The following is a 13,612-nucleotide window of genomic DNA, read 5'->3' on the forward strand; positions in this document are numbered from 1 at the left end:
TTACATTTAACAACATTAGGGGAAGGTGCGTATGAGAAAATGTTGCAAATGGCAGTGTGAAGTGTGAGGCCAGGCGGATCCCAGATGTATGTGATGTTCATCAAACAGTTGAAAAAAATGTTTCATCAATGTTTGAACATGTGGCTTTAAGCAGTTAAGCCCAGTTAAAACGAGCAGTTGTTTCTGCTGAAATTTATTGTAGGAAACCTCTGTTTTCTAAAGCAGATAATAAATTCACCTACGATGTTGGACCACTCTGCAGTTTTCCTCATGCCCCTGAGTTTGATTGACATTGTACTAGCAGACAGAGCACTGAACAGGCTGTAACATGAGCTCAAGGCTCCTTTGTTCGCTGTGTCTGACCTCTTTTCCAAAGAACCACTGAACTACAGTGACTGCAGAAGCGAACAGAATGGAGTTTCCTATAGACTGTATAGGATCACAGTCTGTATGTCACATCTGTTGTTTGACATCAATACCTGAGTCACCTGAACTGTCTGTGCTCTGTGTTTGTCACACATTGTGTAAGTGTATATCTATGTCTGTGTGCCTTTCAGTGGTCAGTAATGTCAGTGAACTGCTTGGCCTGGACTCCTTCCAGCTGTCAGAGGTCTTAACCCAACGCTCCATGATCCTCAGGGGAGAGGAGATCTGCTCGCCTCTCACTGTGGAGCAGGTAACAACACATCCAATCTCACCTCCTCCTCCTCCACTGCTCATGAAAGAATACAGCAAACACACAACAATCCTGCCTTCTCTCTCCTATTACCCACCCAGTGTAGTATCTTAGGATCTTAGGTGCTTGGGATCGTTCAGAGGTTTTCACTGTCAAGACACTGAAACATACAGTAGATGCCTGTTTGCCCCCCCCCCCCCCCCCCCCCCCTCCCCTTGTCCTCACTCCTCTCCCTCCCACTGGTGACACACACAGCCTTTCTCCGGCACTCTCCCCCACATGCCTCTCCAGATCCCTTGCGTGACTCCCAGCCATTTCCTGCTTTTTGTCTGCCAGATTCCTGGCACAATAAAGCCATCATGATAGTGATCTGAGTCAAAAGCACAATAGAGCCAATGACTGGGGCTGAAGCGAGAGTCTTCTCCTCTGGAGGCAGCACAGCCAGACACCCAAAGACGCTGGCCCAATAATTCACTTGTGTGTCTCCGTCTCTGCTTCAAACGTTCGTGCTGTTGCCTGTAATTAATGGGAATATTTCACAAGTCTTCATCTGCATGTGTTATCCTTCTCACCATATGCCACAAGAACATTCTGACGCATGACACAATCCCTTTTGGATGAGCTCAAGCTTTCGGCCCACTCATATGCATAAATGTCAGCAAATATGCAGAATGGACCTTTACTATTATCATAGGGACACGAAAGTCACAAGAAAGCTTTTCATCACCGGACAAAGACCCTGTGCTGTCACCCTGCTGCTGCTTGTTCTGCCTGGCCTTTGAAGCAGCTTGTCTCTTAATAGAGTTCATTATTCCAGTCCTGGAGTCGGTAAGAATGGCTTCTTCTCACAGTGGCCAGGGGTCACCCACCCCACGACTGCTTGCAGTAGCCCCCTCCCCCCACTCCCACCCCACATAACCCCCCCCCCCCCCCCTTAAATCCTGGACAAACAGCCATTCTTCTCACCCCTGTGACGGAGATCCTGGAGCCACCAGCACTCTGTTCACACCCGCTAGTTGCAAGAGGTGACTGGGTATGATGGATTACTCAAAAGCCCAGGAGCATTGTTGCCCCCAAATACAGTACACACCACCACACTCTTGTTTTGTTTTCAATTCAAGCACAATGCCTGTGGAGGAAGTGTAGCTGGCAAGCTCAAGCTTTTTATGTACGTACACAGATGGTGTCTGGCTGGAAGGCCGACTCTGTGGCAGCTGGAGAAAATCATAGCTGGGTCAAACTGTGATTAGAAATAGATTTTGTTTTTGGAGTGCTGAAGGATGGATTTACCGCTACCTTACTTACTTTCTTGTTCTCGATTTTATCAGATGGTATTCCAAAGCTTATTGAGTTTGCTTAGTTGTAATACATCTGTAAATGTTCAAACTTTCCTCTGTTTTAAGCACCTTTTGGACTTGGACATTTTGGCTTGGAAGCTGAATATGACAGTTCATTCTTGACCTTTGGAACTTGGAAACTTCTGACCACATCTCAATGTCTTCATCAGCAGATTTAGTTTTTTCTCTGATAATGTCTAATCGTCAGACAATGAGTTCTGCTTGTAAAAATCCACCCTGTCTGGTAAAGTTTATATACAGCAAAGTGCAAAATATACACAATAATAAAATAAATAAAGATGTATATTTATACAGCATGACAATTAAGGTAAATTGGCTCTAAATTGTCAGTGTGAATGGTGGTTTATACCTTGCCCAGTAACAGCTGGGATTGGCTTCAGCCCCCCTGCGACTGTCAAAGGAGAGGCGGTCTAGCTTATGGATGGATGTATATGTGCAATATTATTCTAACAAAGTGTAGAGGCTGCATAAAAATGAAAAACGCTGAAGTTACCACTGCTTCTGTCTGCCTTCTATCACTATGCCTCTGGTGGGCTGGGCTGTATGATCCAGGTGTAATAGAGTAGGTGTTGTTTGGTTGTGCAGGGTATTCAAAGAAACATTTATGAAAGCACGTTTACACGGTGTTTTGATTTGTCTTTGTTTTCATTGGAGTTTTGTATTATGACAAATACTGCCTGCAGTGCATCAGTCATAAGATATGTAGGTGATAAAGGACGCTGTCTGTTGTGAAAACAGAGTGTCTCACCTGCAGACAGACACTGACATAACACACCTTTGTCTCCAAACCACAATTTTTTCACACACACACACACACACACACACACACACACACACACACACACACACACACACACACACACACACCATCAGTCTAACAATCAAACCTGTCATTGTTTTCAACCACTTTAACCACCATCTGATAGAACTGATGAAATGTATATGGTGATATACTGTATGTTGAGTCTGCAAAGTTTCCTCTGTCTTATTATTTATGCCTGACTTGGTATCCATGGTAACCCTCATCTCTTCGTGTCACGATTTGCAGGCAGTGGACTCGAGGGACTCGGTTGCCATGGCGCTTTATTCTCAGTGTTTCTCCTGGATCATAATGAGAATCAACCAGAAGATTAAAGGAAAAGACAACTTTAAGTCCATCGGCATCCTGGACATCTTCGGCTTTGAGAACTTTGAGGTGAAAGCTCGCTCATTGAATTGTTTGTTTGTTGAGTTTATTCAGCAAAAAATTGCTAAGTGATCATTTAAAGGTCCTGAAAACTTCTTTTCTAAACCAGCTTCTTTTCACAAGCACACAGTATTTCAGTAGGTGATGTTACACTGGAAGGTGCAACAGAGGATGATAACGGTTAGAGAGCTGCATAACAAATAATCTGATGCAGCTGATGGAGTGACAGAGTTTCCTGAAATCCATCAACCACTTACCTTTACACTTTGTTGTCCTGAAACATGATCTGATTTAAAGTCCGGCTTCATTCGGATTAAGGCATTATGATTTCAGGAGTGTTTTTTGCCCAGTGGAGAAAGGTTGCAGGTGTCTTTTGACATTTAAAAGGAAACATCACTGTCACTTGCTCTGCTGTTTTTAACCAGTTTGAGCCTGTGTCTCTTTCTGCTCTGGGTCCCTTGGAATATATAAAACCCACTGTAAAAATCTGGGAGTGATAATAGTGAATTAAATTGGACAAAAAAATGTAGTGATCAAATCTAGTTTTTTTTCCAGTTTTGTCTCTCATGTAAGGTCCCTTTTTTGTTAAATGAAGATGAGATGTGTTTATCTTGTCAAACTATTTTCTCATCCTGTAGGTGAACCGGTTTGAACAGTTTAATATCAACTACGCCAACGAGAAACTCCAGGAGTATTTCAACAAGCACATCTTCTCGCTGGAGCAGCTGGAGTACAACAGGTAAAGATGTTTGATATGTCTAGAACAGTTAGAGACATCCATTTCTGCACACGAAGTTTGTATGCTGGTAGATACATAGAAAATAAAACAAGGATTTGCATGTGCTAGTGACTGTCCCACAGACAGATAGGGGTGGGAGTGGGGGTTGGGTCTGCTCATGGCGATACAGGCAAACTGCCAGAGGTTTGGAATCAGCTCAGTTTCTCCCCCAGACAGTTGTTTTCTTGTATAGTGGGCCAACAGCCTGGACATGGCTCATTTCATCACATGTTCATTCTGAACAATACAGCCATTGTGTCCTCCTGGTTGTTTATGTTTATATATATACACTCTGTGTGTGTGTGTGTGTGTGTGTGTGTGTGTGTGTGTGTGTGTGTCCTCACAGGGAGGGGATCCAGTGGGAGGCCATAGACTGGATGGATAACGCAGAGTGTCTGGATCTCATAGAGAAGGTAACAGACAGTCAGACCCTGAGAGAGCAAAGTCACCACCAGGACTGACCGCGAACCGCTAGGCAGCCAGAACGTTGCTCACCCAGACGCCACACCGTGACTCTTACACTGACCCCAATCAACCAGTCTATCATTATATAGTCCCATTTTGCATATTGTGTGCTCAGTAATCCACACCAGTCGGCGGTTAGAGGTATGGCTGAGATGAAGCATGAAGACAATTTGTGTTATTTTATCGCCACAGTTATAATGATGGTTAAAGCTGAGCCTCTGCAGAGGTGGGCTCTTTGGGTCAAAATCACAAAGCATGGAAAGTTTAAGGGAAGCAAAAAGACTACACTATAACCACTTTCTTGCTGATAGACTTGTGATTTTGCTTTGTGGTCTTCTATTGGATAATTGCTGTTGATTAGTGTGACTTTATGCACATGTAGGAATGTAAAGTAAGTTGTTGCTGCCAAATAACGTGCCAGCTCGGCGAACCCTCTCTTTCTAAATAAAAGAGAAAACTGAATGAATTACTATGCTGTTTCCTGGATGCATTGTTATATTAAAAGCTGCCAGATATGTCCCAATGGGATTATAACTAGTTCCATCATGACTACGGTGTGTTTCATCCTCTGTGCACCTCTGTTTGTCTCCCCTTTAGAAACTGGGCATGTTGGCTCTCATCAATGAGGAGAGTCGCTTCCCCAAAGGCACAGACTATACCCTTCTGGAGAAACTGCACAGCCGGCACGCAGTGAGTCCACACCTCACACATGAATACATACACACCCTATCCCTGCGAGGCAGACACTCGCAAAGTAATAAAAATGATCCCTATCCCCTCACCAAAGCTCCTTGGGGCCGGCCCAGACGACCTCAAAGAGTTAAACCTTTCTCCTGTCTGATGAATCGCCTGTTGCCTTTGGTGCCGCAGTGAACGTCTGTGAGGCACTTGTACATACCCCCCCACACACACACACACACACACACACACACACACACACACACCCGAGCACTCTCACATGCAAACACAACAATGCTGAAATGTGATCAGCCGTTCTCTGGGCCTGGTCGGCATTGTGTGCAGGAGAAAAGAGTGTCCTCAGAAAACCCAACAGGTATTAGGCTGATGGAAAAAACAGAAAAGTTAGGGAGCCAACCCCCACCTGACCTCTTCCTGAGGTGTCTGCCTTTATGGGTAATCAACATGTCATATTTTAAGTCATTTAACATTCAACATTTAAGTCATTTATCAAGCAAAAACTCGAAATGTCTCAACTTTAAGGATTTACTGTCTTTCTCTGTATTATGTCATTGTGCATTTATTTATTTATTCAATTTTTTTTTATTCAGTAATATTAAGTCAAATCAACAGAGACAGACTCAGTGTTAACATAGCATTTCCTTTAAAAATCAGAGTGAAATTATTGTCATGTATTGTCTTTGTCCATGTATTGATTGATTTTTGAATATGGGATTGTTGGACTGGAAAAAACAAGATGTCAGCAAAGGCTCTGGGAAATTATATTTTGTCTAATGTTTATCAGTTAATTAAAAAAAAAAAAAAATGAACAGATTTTACCTAGTGAAGGTAATCATTAGTTGCACATGATACTGACCTTGCAGGTTTCCTCTGAACTCCCTTTGGAGGTTTCAATGTGTAGTCTACTCAGTGAGATTATGACTAATTAAGTAGACATGAACACCATTTGTAAATGTCAGTGGTCTCTTTGTTCTTTCTCCTCAGACAAACCTATACTATGTGAAGCCCCGAGTGACTGACCACCAGTTCGGCATCAAGCACTATGCTGGAGAGGTCATTAATAGCACGTACACACACACACACACACACACACAGCAAAACCTGGTTCCTTTTGCTCCCTGACTGAGTAAATTGGGGAAGTGAGGTAGTTGTTGGATGGCCAGTAGGGTCTTCTTTGCCAGAATCTGCCACAGGACGTCGATGCCACGCCCCTCCTCCACTGTCTTTTTCCTGAGTCAGGAGAAACTGCCTCTCTGTCATCCTCTCCTTCCTTCACTTACATGATGGAAGTGCACAGAAAGGCAAAGGAGATCAGGAAAGAAGCACAAATAGAGTGGATAGGGCAGGAGGGATGGGATGTGGGAGGGGGGAGTAGAAAGATTTGCTTTGATAAAGAATGGCCTTATGAAGCCTGCCTTAGACAAGGTCTCCTCAGTGTGAGTGTGGCAGCTCAGTCACAAGCCTGGCATGGCCGTCTATGGTAATGACTTGGTCCAGAGAGGACAGGCAGGCCAGCCAGTTGTTCTCTCTCTCTGTGTGTGTGTCCAGTGTGCCTCTCTGAAGAGTTTAGTCGCCTCTCTGAAAGCTCCTACTGTTATCTGAAACTGTGCCGTGAGTTTAGTGGGGGAGTTGTAGCATTCTCCCATAGATGTGATTATCTGTGTGGTGCCAGAGAAATGCAGTTAATTTGAGTAAAGTCTGTCTTCGTCAGACATGAATTTGCAAACAAAAAAAAAACTCACATTGTTAACTCATGGGTAACTAATAAAAATGTATGTTTCTTAAAGCAAGTACTCAAACTTTGTGTAATTGTCCTTGACACACCCTTTTCTCTGTGGCATCATGAGACCATCCAAGTTAACAAACCTGAAACTGACACACATACACACACAGCTTTTTGAACGATCCTTTTCCAGTGAGCGAGGAATGCAGTGTAATTAGTGTGTCTGTGATTTATAAATACATATGTCTTCATGTTTAGTTCTCACAGCTCACTGTGAGCTCCAAGGCTTGGCGATGGGGGTTGTTATTGGATTATAGTATACACACACAGCTGTGAATACAAACTCATGTGTGCACACATCCAAAAATGTGCTTGTGTTTGCATACAGACACAGATTACAGAACATTGTTTTTTTGTTTTTTTTTATTACTTTACATTTTTTTTGCATAAAACTTTTTATACGCACTTTACTTTCTACGACATGGACATATACACACCAGTGAACACACTTAACGCAAACTCTAGGAGTGCATTACTGTGGATCAGGGTGAGCAGAGGAATGCCATGGTGTTAAGACGAAGGCTGAGCAGAACTCAACAGGTGACTGCATTAACACACAGGCGTTCTGCCCTACTTGAAGAGACCCGCCCCCCTCGTCTTTGTTTACACTGAGCCCTAAACGCACATTTACAGTCGCCTTTCATGTCGCACTGTGTGTACATATGTGTGAATGTTCTCATTTACAAAAACGTTAATTAGCCAGTCTGTATCTTCTGGAGGATCATTATCCAGATTCATATCATGTTTTTATATGGATAAATGAGCTTCAGTTTCCAAATCAGTCATCCATCATTTAAAGACATCAATTTACAATCTGTACTGGACCGTAAACCTCTCAGCATTTAAGTTATGGATCTATAATTATACTTGCATACAAATATTTTATTTTAAAATTAGAATTTTTGCACCACTGAGGGCAGACAGAGAGCAGCAGAAGAAAATTTATAATCTTTGGTAACCGTTCCTTGATAAATGATGTAGAGATAAAAAAGAGTGACTGAAATTAAATTTCTTGGAGTAATAATAAGTAATAATTTATGTTGGAAGCCATATTTAAATTATGTTACGGCCAAAATATCAAAAAAAATTGCAATACTGTCTAAAGATCTTCCAAAGTAAACTTCGCTATATACTTTACACTGTTCCTTCATACTCCTATACATCACCTACTGTGTGGAACTGTGGGGAGACACATATAAACCAAACCAATCTGCATCCGTCAAAAAAGAGCCATAAGAATTGTAAACAAACCCACTGTCTTCTCATCTTATTTTAATTCTAAACACAGTCTGCTCTAACTTCCTTTTGTGTTTTCACCTGTGTAGGTGCTTTATGATGTGCGAGGGATCCTGGAGAAGAACAGAGACACCTTCAGAGACGACATCTTGTTTATTCTCAAGGACAGCAGGTGAGTATTCCACACTCTCCTCTGCACACTGAACACACACCTGCATGATTCACTTCATATGCAAGTGTCTCTGCAATCACCGCCCCCTCCCCCTTGTGCACTGTGTGCCTGCAGGCTTGACTTTATCTACGACCTCTTTGAGCGTGTCGGGAGCAGAAATGGAGATGAGACCCTAAAGATGGGCACAGCCAGACGCAAGCCCACCGTCAGCTCTCAGTTCAGGGTGAGACTGAGGCTTCTGTGGCCTAAATATCACTCTCATTTCCATGCCCATGATTGTGTCATCACATAGACAACGAGCTAATTGTCTCCCATGTGCTGCTGCATATGATGATCACTTAACCTTTAACATTAGGCTCGCCATGATGAATGTGAGCGTGTAGACACAGACGGAGAAAAAGAGTTTATAAATCATGGAGAGACAGAGCGGGAAGGAGAATGCTGTCTGTTATAGGCTGATGGGATGTATGAAATATGTGGTTGTGAGCCAGGTTTAAGGGGGCTGGTGGGGGGGTTAGCTTAGCATGTCCTAAGTGCAGTGTGGAGAGAAGGAGAGGGGAGGATTTGGCAGGCTGCCCTGGCCTACAGTTCCTAAAGCCAGGGGATTAGGGTTGATGGCTGGGCAGAGAGGGGCCAACCAGGGGCCAATCACGCTCAGCTCTGCCAGGCCAGGCCTCGCTGGAGACAGACTGTCTGAGGCAGCGAGGAGAGCGAAGCTGACAGAGCCTGCAAGGTTCAAGGGTCCTCGTAGTGTGTATTTGTATTTGCATTTGTGTCTTTTGACCTAAATGTGGGCTGACTAGTACCATGATTTTCACAAAGTGCATTTACTCAGTACCTTTACTTTTGATAACTTACTTTACTTTTGATACAATTTTGCCAATACAATACAGTACATTATTGTATTGGTATTTTTATTTAAGCAGCTTCTTCTAAAATGAGCCAATAAAAGTCAGGTATGTCTACATTTCAGTTTTTCTTGACTCGTGTTTTTAGTGAGAAGCACGCTTATTTCAAGTCGCTCCTTTTCAAAACAAACTAGCTGTTAGCATAATTAAAGAGACATAAAGGAGTATGTTTGGACTGAAGAGCCAGATTCTCTGCTGCCTTGATCTTTATCCTCTTGCTGTTGATGTGTTTCAGGACTCTCTCCATTCCCTGATGGCCACACTAAGTGCCTCCAACCCCTTTTTTGTACGTTGCATCAAACCAAACATGGACAAGGTAGGTCATGCAAATTTCATTGCACAAAAAAAAAAAAAAAAATGTCAGAAACCCTGCCAGGTCTTGTCAAGGTCAGCGCCTGCAAAGTTAAACCTCCTTGGTGCTATTCATAGCTCCCATTGCTCAGAGCTAATATTTAGTCTTGCTGTTTCAGTGCTCTTACTCCTGCTAAGAAGAAAGTAATTTAACAGTGTAATGGCATTCATTACTGCAAAGTCATATAAATGTTCCACTTGATAAGTAGCTGCTCTTTTTTTTTTTCATGCCGCAAATTTTCATAACCAATAAACTGATATCACTCTCATGCTTTGGTGCAAAGACTCTCATTGTACTTCCTCAAATAAAAGAGCTGTGTACCAGCACATTCCTACCACTTAAGCCCCTTTACCAAAGGTCAGAGGTCAGTGTTGGCCGCTCCAGCTGCAGCGGCTTGGCCGATGCTCTGCTGATCTGGCTGCATCAGTGGAATGCCAAGATAAGACCACAGCGGGAAATTTATTTACTAGCCCTCTATTCCTCCACTACTCTTAACCACATTACAGCAAACCCTTTCAAAACCACCACTTTTATCCCAATGATATTGAGTATATTTACATTCTGCTTCGTTATTACCTGCGTGAGCGAGCGAATTGGCTCCTGTGAAATCTCTGACTGTTACTTATTAATGTACACAGTGTGGTGATTGTCCTCTTCCCTCTGCTCCTTACCACCCACTCCCTATGCGTCATTCCACACCTTCTCACTTACTTATTAGCATGAACGCTGCGCTGCCGTCCTCTCGGGCTCTTTCTCTGCACTCGTCTCCTTTTCTCTGCCTTTTTTCTCCCCGTGTCTGTCCCATGCTCTCATTGGCTCTGCCTCACATTCGCTCACCTGTCTTCATCTGGTCAAGACGGAACAAGCCATGCCTCTGTTAATCCTGCAGAATGACAGGATTGCATGCACAGTTCTCTGACATGATTGCATGCATGCAAAGACACACACACACACACACTATGTATTTGGGTGATTTACACACACACGCTCTCCTTAAAATAAATGCCACTGAGGGAAGGGTCGGCTTGTTTTCACTCATTCAAGTCAACATGCCGTACCTCTTTCAGCTGCCTAAATCCTCCGCTGAAGAGCAGAGTTCACAGCTCAGAGGGGTGCGTGTGTACGCGTGTGTGTGCTTGATTATGAACACGAACACATGCAAGTGTGCAAGTGCCTTTGTATCCAAGTATGTCTGTTTCCATGCATAGTAGCATTAGCCTGTTATTAGATTGACACTTTAGGGAATGCCGTGGTCCTGTGTGGGGCTTAAGCAGCACTGCGTGCCCTCTGGGTGACAATGGCCTTCGTGTGGCCCTTCTGAGCGATCAGGCTGCCTGTGTAGAGGTGTAAGGCGGCAGACATCACAGATCCTCTATAATAAGCAGGCTTGCGAATCATTGGTAACTCAAAGCTGTGAACAATGCAGGTGATTATTCCAGAAAGAAAGGCCCTCCTGGTTGGCAGGGTCTTGCTCAACACTGTTCAGGTTTCTCCCTGTTGGCGTGTGTTTTCTTTGCAGTAACCTGATTGTTAATGTAAAATGATAGTGCTCACCATGGTAATTTACTTTTTAGTTCAACTTTAACTTGACTCAGCAGTAAGGTCATTTGAATAGGCGTGTGGGCTCCACGTTGTAGGATTATGTTTACCTGCAGATAGTGGGGTAAGGCTGATTGTATTTAGGGAACACATACTTAGTCACTAAAACTTTACTTGTGCTGAACAAAGCATGGATACAGATCAGCCCTCAGTGTATAGGTTGCTGGTGTTATCCATTTAGAAGAGTGAGCTCTTTGTGTTTTAGTGTTTGCAGTTTCATGCTGTTTTGTTGTCTGTCATTTACAGAAGGCCAACCAGTTTGATCCTGATGTCGTACTTAACCAGTTGAGATACTCTGGGATGCTGGAAACTGTGAAGATCCGCAGGGCTGGGTTCCCTGTTCGCAGAACCTTTAAGGACTTCTCCAGCAGGTTAGCAAAATATGTATATACACATATGGAACACCACAATTAGGTAATCTTGCACTGAAAGGCTTGTGCCCTGCTTATCAAAAATATTGTATGTGTTTATGCTGGTGTGTGTGTTTGTGTGTGTGTGTGTGTCTGTGCATGTATGTGTGCATGTGTTTCCACAGGTACAAGATGATCCTGAAGAGTAAAATCCACTCAGACGATGAGAGGCAGAGCTGCTCAGAGCTTCTCACTCTCCATGACAAAGCCAAGAAAGAGTGGCAACTCGGGAAGACAAAGGTGGAGCAAGCGCAGGCGCGCGCGCGCACACACACTCACACACACACACACACACACACACACACACACACACACACACACACACGCCCAAACATGTTTTTGTCACTTAGAAGGACATTACATTGACTTACATTCATGTTTTGGAGTAACCATAACCACTACCCCAACCCAGCCCCACCCTTAAAGTCTTGAAATTGAATGTTCGTATTTGTGCGGGTCAGCTTTTTGCTTCCAGAATGGGAGGTGAGTCCCCATAATGCGACCAGATGTGAACAGATGTTTGCCCCCACAATGGGATTAATACAAGCGCAGGCGCACACAAGCTCGGACAGGATAGATAGAGTTGCAGGCTCCAAGCAGGCAAGAGCACGGAGCAGAAGGCTGAGGGATCAGGTGAAATGTCTGTTTTATGTTGTCCCGTAAGATGGACGGTACACCAGTCACTCACCTACATGCTCTTCGACACATGTTCAACAGGCAAGAAACCACTGTAACAACTGTCTTTAAGCTTATTTTTTTAATATTTATAGCATACACACAATTTCACAAAGATGCAATCTTGAGAGCAGATTGGTTCCATTTTGGGGCATCTGGGACAGACTCTGTCTCAAAAATCGAGCTGCTGTCGTTCCCAAGCTGTTAATGTGTGCCACAGTTTGGACGGCCCCCACTGTGACTCATGTCCCAAAGATTTTTCTGGCCGGTTGTGGTCAATCTACTGCTCTCCTGTTGGCAACCACAGAGTTACATGGCTACTCCTAAAAACCCTGACACCAACAACTGTTACTGTAAGTGCAACCCAGTGCGGGGGCTTTCAGTAATCCTGAAGCAGCCCTTCTGTAGCTGGAAGAGCGTTAGCCTCTTGACACTCACCGAGCTGTTGATTTAATAAACTAAACTCCCGGCGAGTGATGTGGAGGCGGCCCACAGTGATGAGACGTTGTAGCCGAGCAGAGGTTAGAGGAAAGTCGCATCTCATGCAGGCGTCTTAGAAAAGTTGCTGTATTATGGAGTTATGACCAACATCTGCTGCAATACAGCTGTCAGCGATCCTTATCTCTCACTTGTTCTCTATCCGACTCTTTATTTCAAAGAGTTATCATCTCCCGCGCAGAATGCCCTCTCTTTCTCTCTGCACTCTCATTTGAATAATTAACCTTTAATGACTTGTTTGATCTGGACAGCGAAACCTCTCTGCTTCACGTCAGACTCAGCAGAAATGGTCTCTACGAAGTCGAGAGAGAGGATATAAATAAAACAGTTTTCTTTCTTTTTTTTTTTTTTTTTAATGGGTTTTCTTGAAATCAGCTAAATCCACAATTGTCCCACTGTTACTTCCTCCTCTAAGTTGTGGTCCCTGTGAGCCTGTAAAATCACTGAGACATTTCAAATTTGTTGGTTCCCTTTTTGGACAGTTTTGTTGTAATACCTCATTTGGTTGGCGCACTATGAATAGTGTCTGCAGCACACATGGCATGGTGAAATATTCGTCGAGACCGAAAAGGTTTGACGTGAACCACATGTCGTTTCTTAATGAATATAAACTGTGACCAGTGCATAACTGCTAATATGCACATGCCTGCGTATATTAAATTTGTCACACATGCACAAGGCGTAAATCTTTGGAGTCACGGTGTGTTACTGACTTCAGAGGTAGAAATCAATTTTCCTTTGTGTGGGTTAAACTTCATTATGCTTCCAGGGTCAGCACTTTGACCTTTGGCTGACTCTCTGCTGATGACTGCTCCAC

General features: G+C 43.6%; 1 protein-coding gene across 1 annotated transcript in view; it reads left to right on the forward strand.

The window, feature by feature from the left end:
• myo10l3 (myosin X, like 3) overlaps window positions 1-13,612 on the forward strand; it is a 54,618-nt gene that overhangs the window by 27,111 nt on the left and 13,895 nt on the right. The window contains exons 11-21 of the mRNA XM_071468628.1: window positions 558-676; window positions 3,083-3,229; window positions 3,859-3,959; window positions 4,345-4,411; window positions 5,061-5,153; window positions 6,147-6,215; window positions 8,271-8,353; window positions 8,468-8,576; window positions 9,497-9,577; window positions 11,459-11,583; window positions 11,748-11,862. Coding sequence (XP_071324729.1) covers window positions 558-676; window positions 3,083-3,229; window positions 3,859-3,959; window positions 4,345-4,411; window positions 5,061-5,153; window positions 6,147-6,215; window positions 8,271-8,353; window positions 8,468-8,576; window positions 9,497-9,577; window positions 11,459-11,583; window positions 11,748-11,862 — 1,109 coding nt within the window. The remainder of the gene's footprint in view (window positions 1-557; window positions 677-3,082; window positions 3,230-3,858; window positions 3,960-4,344; window positions 4,412-5,060; window positions 5,154-6,146; window positions 6,216-8,270; window positions 8,354-8,467; window positions 8,577-9,496; window positions 9,578-11,458; window positions 11,584-11,747; window positions 11,863-13,612) is intronic.

Source organism: Trachinotus anak, unplaced genomic scaffold, assembly GCF_046630095.1.
Source record: "Trachinotus anak isolate AG129_WGS33_773 ecotype Australia unplaced genomic scaffold, CSIRO_AGI_Tana_v1 ptg000001l, whole genome shotgun sequence".
Taxonomy (NCBI): Eukaryota; Metazoa; Chordata; class Actinopteri; order Carangiformes; family Carangidae; genus Trachinotus; species Trachinotus anak.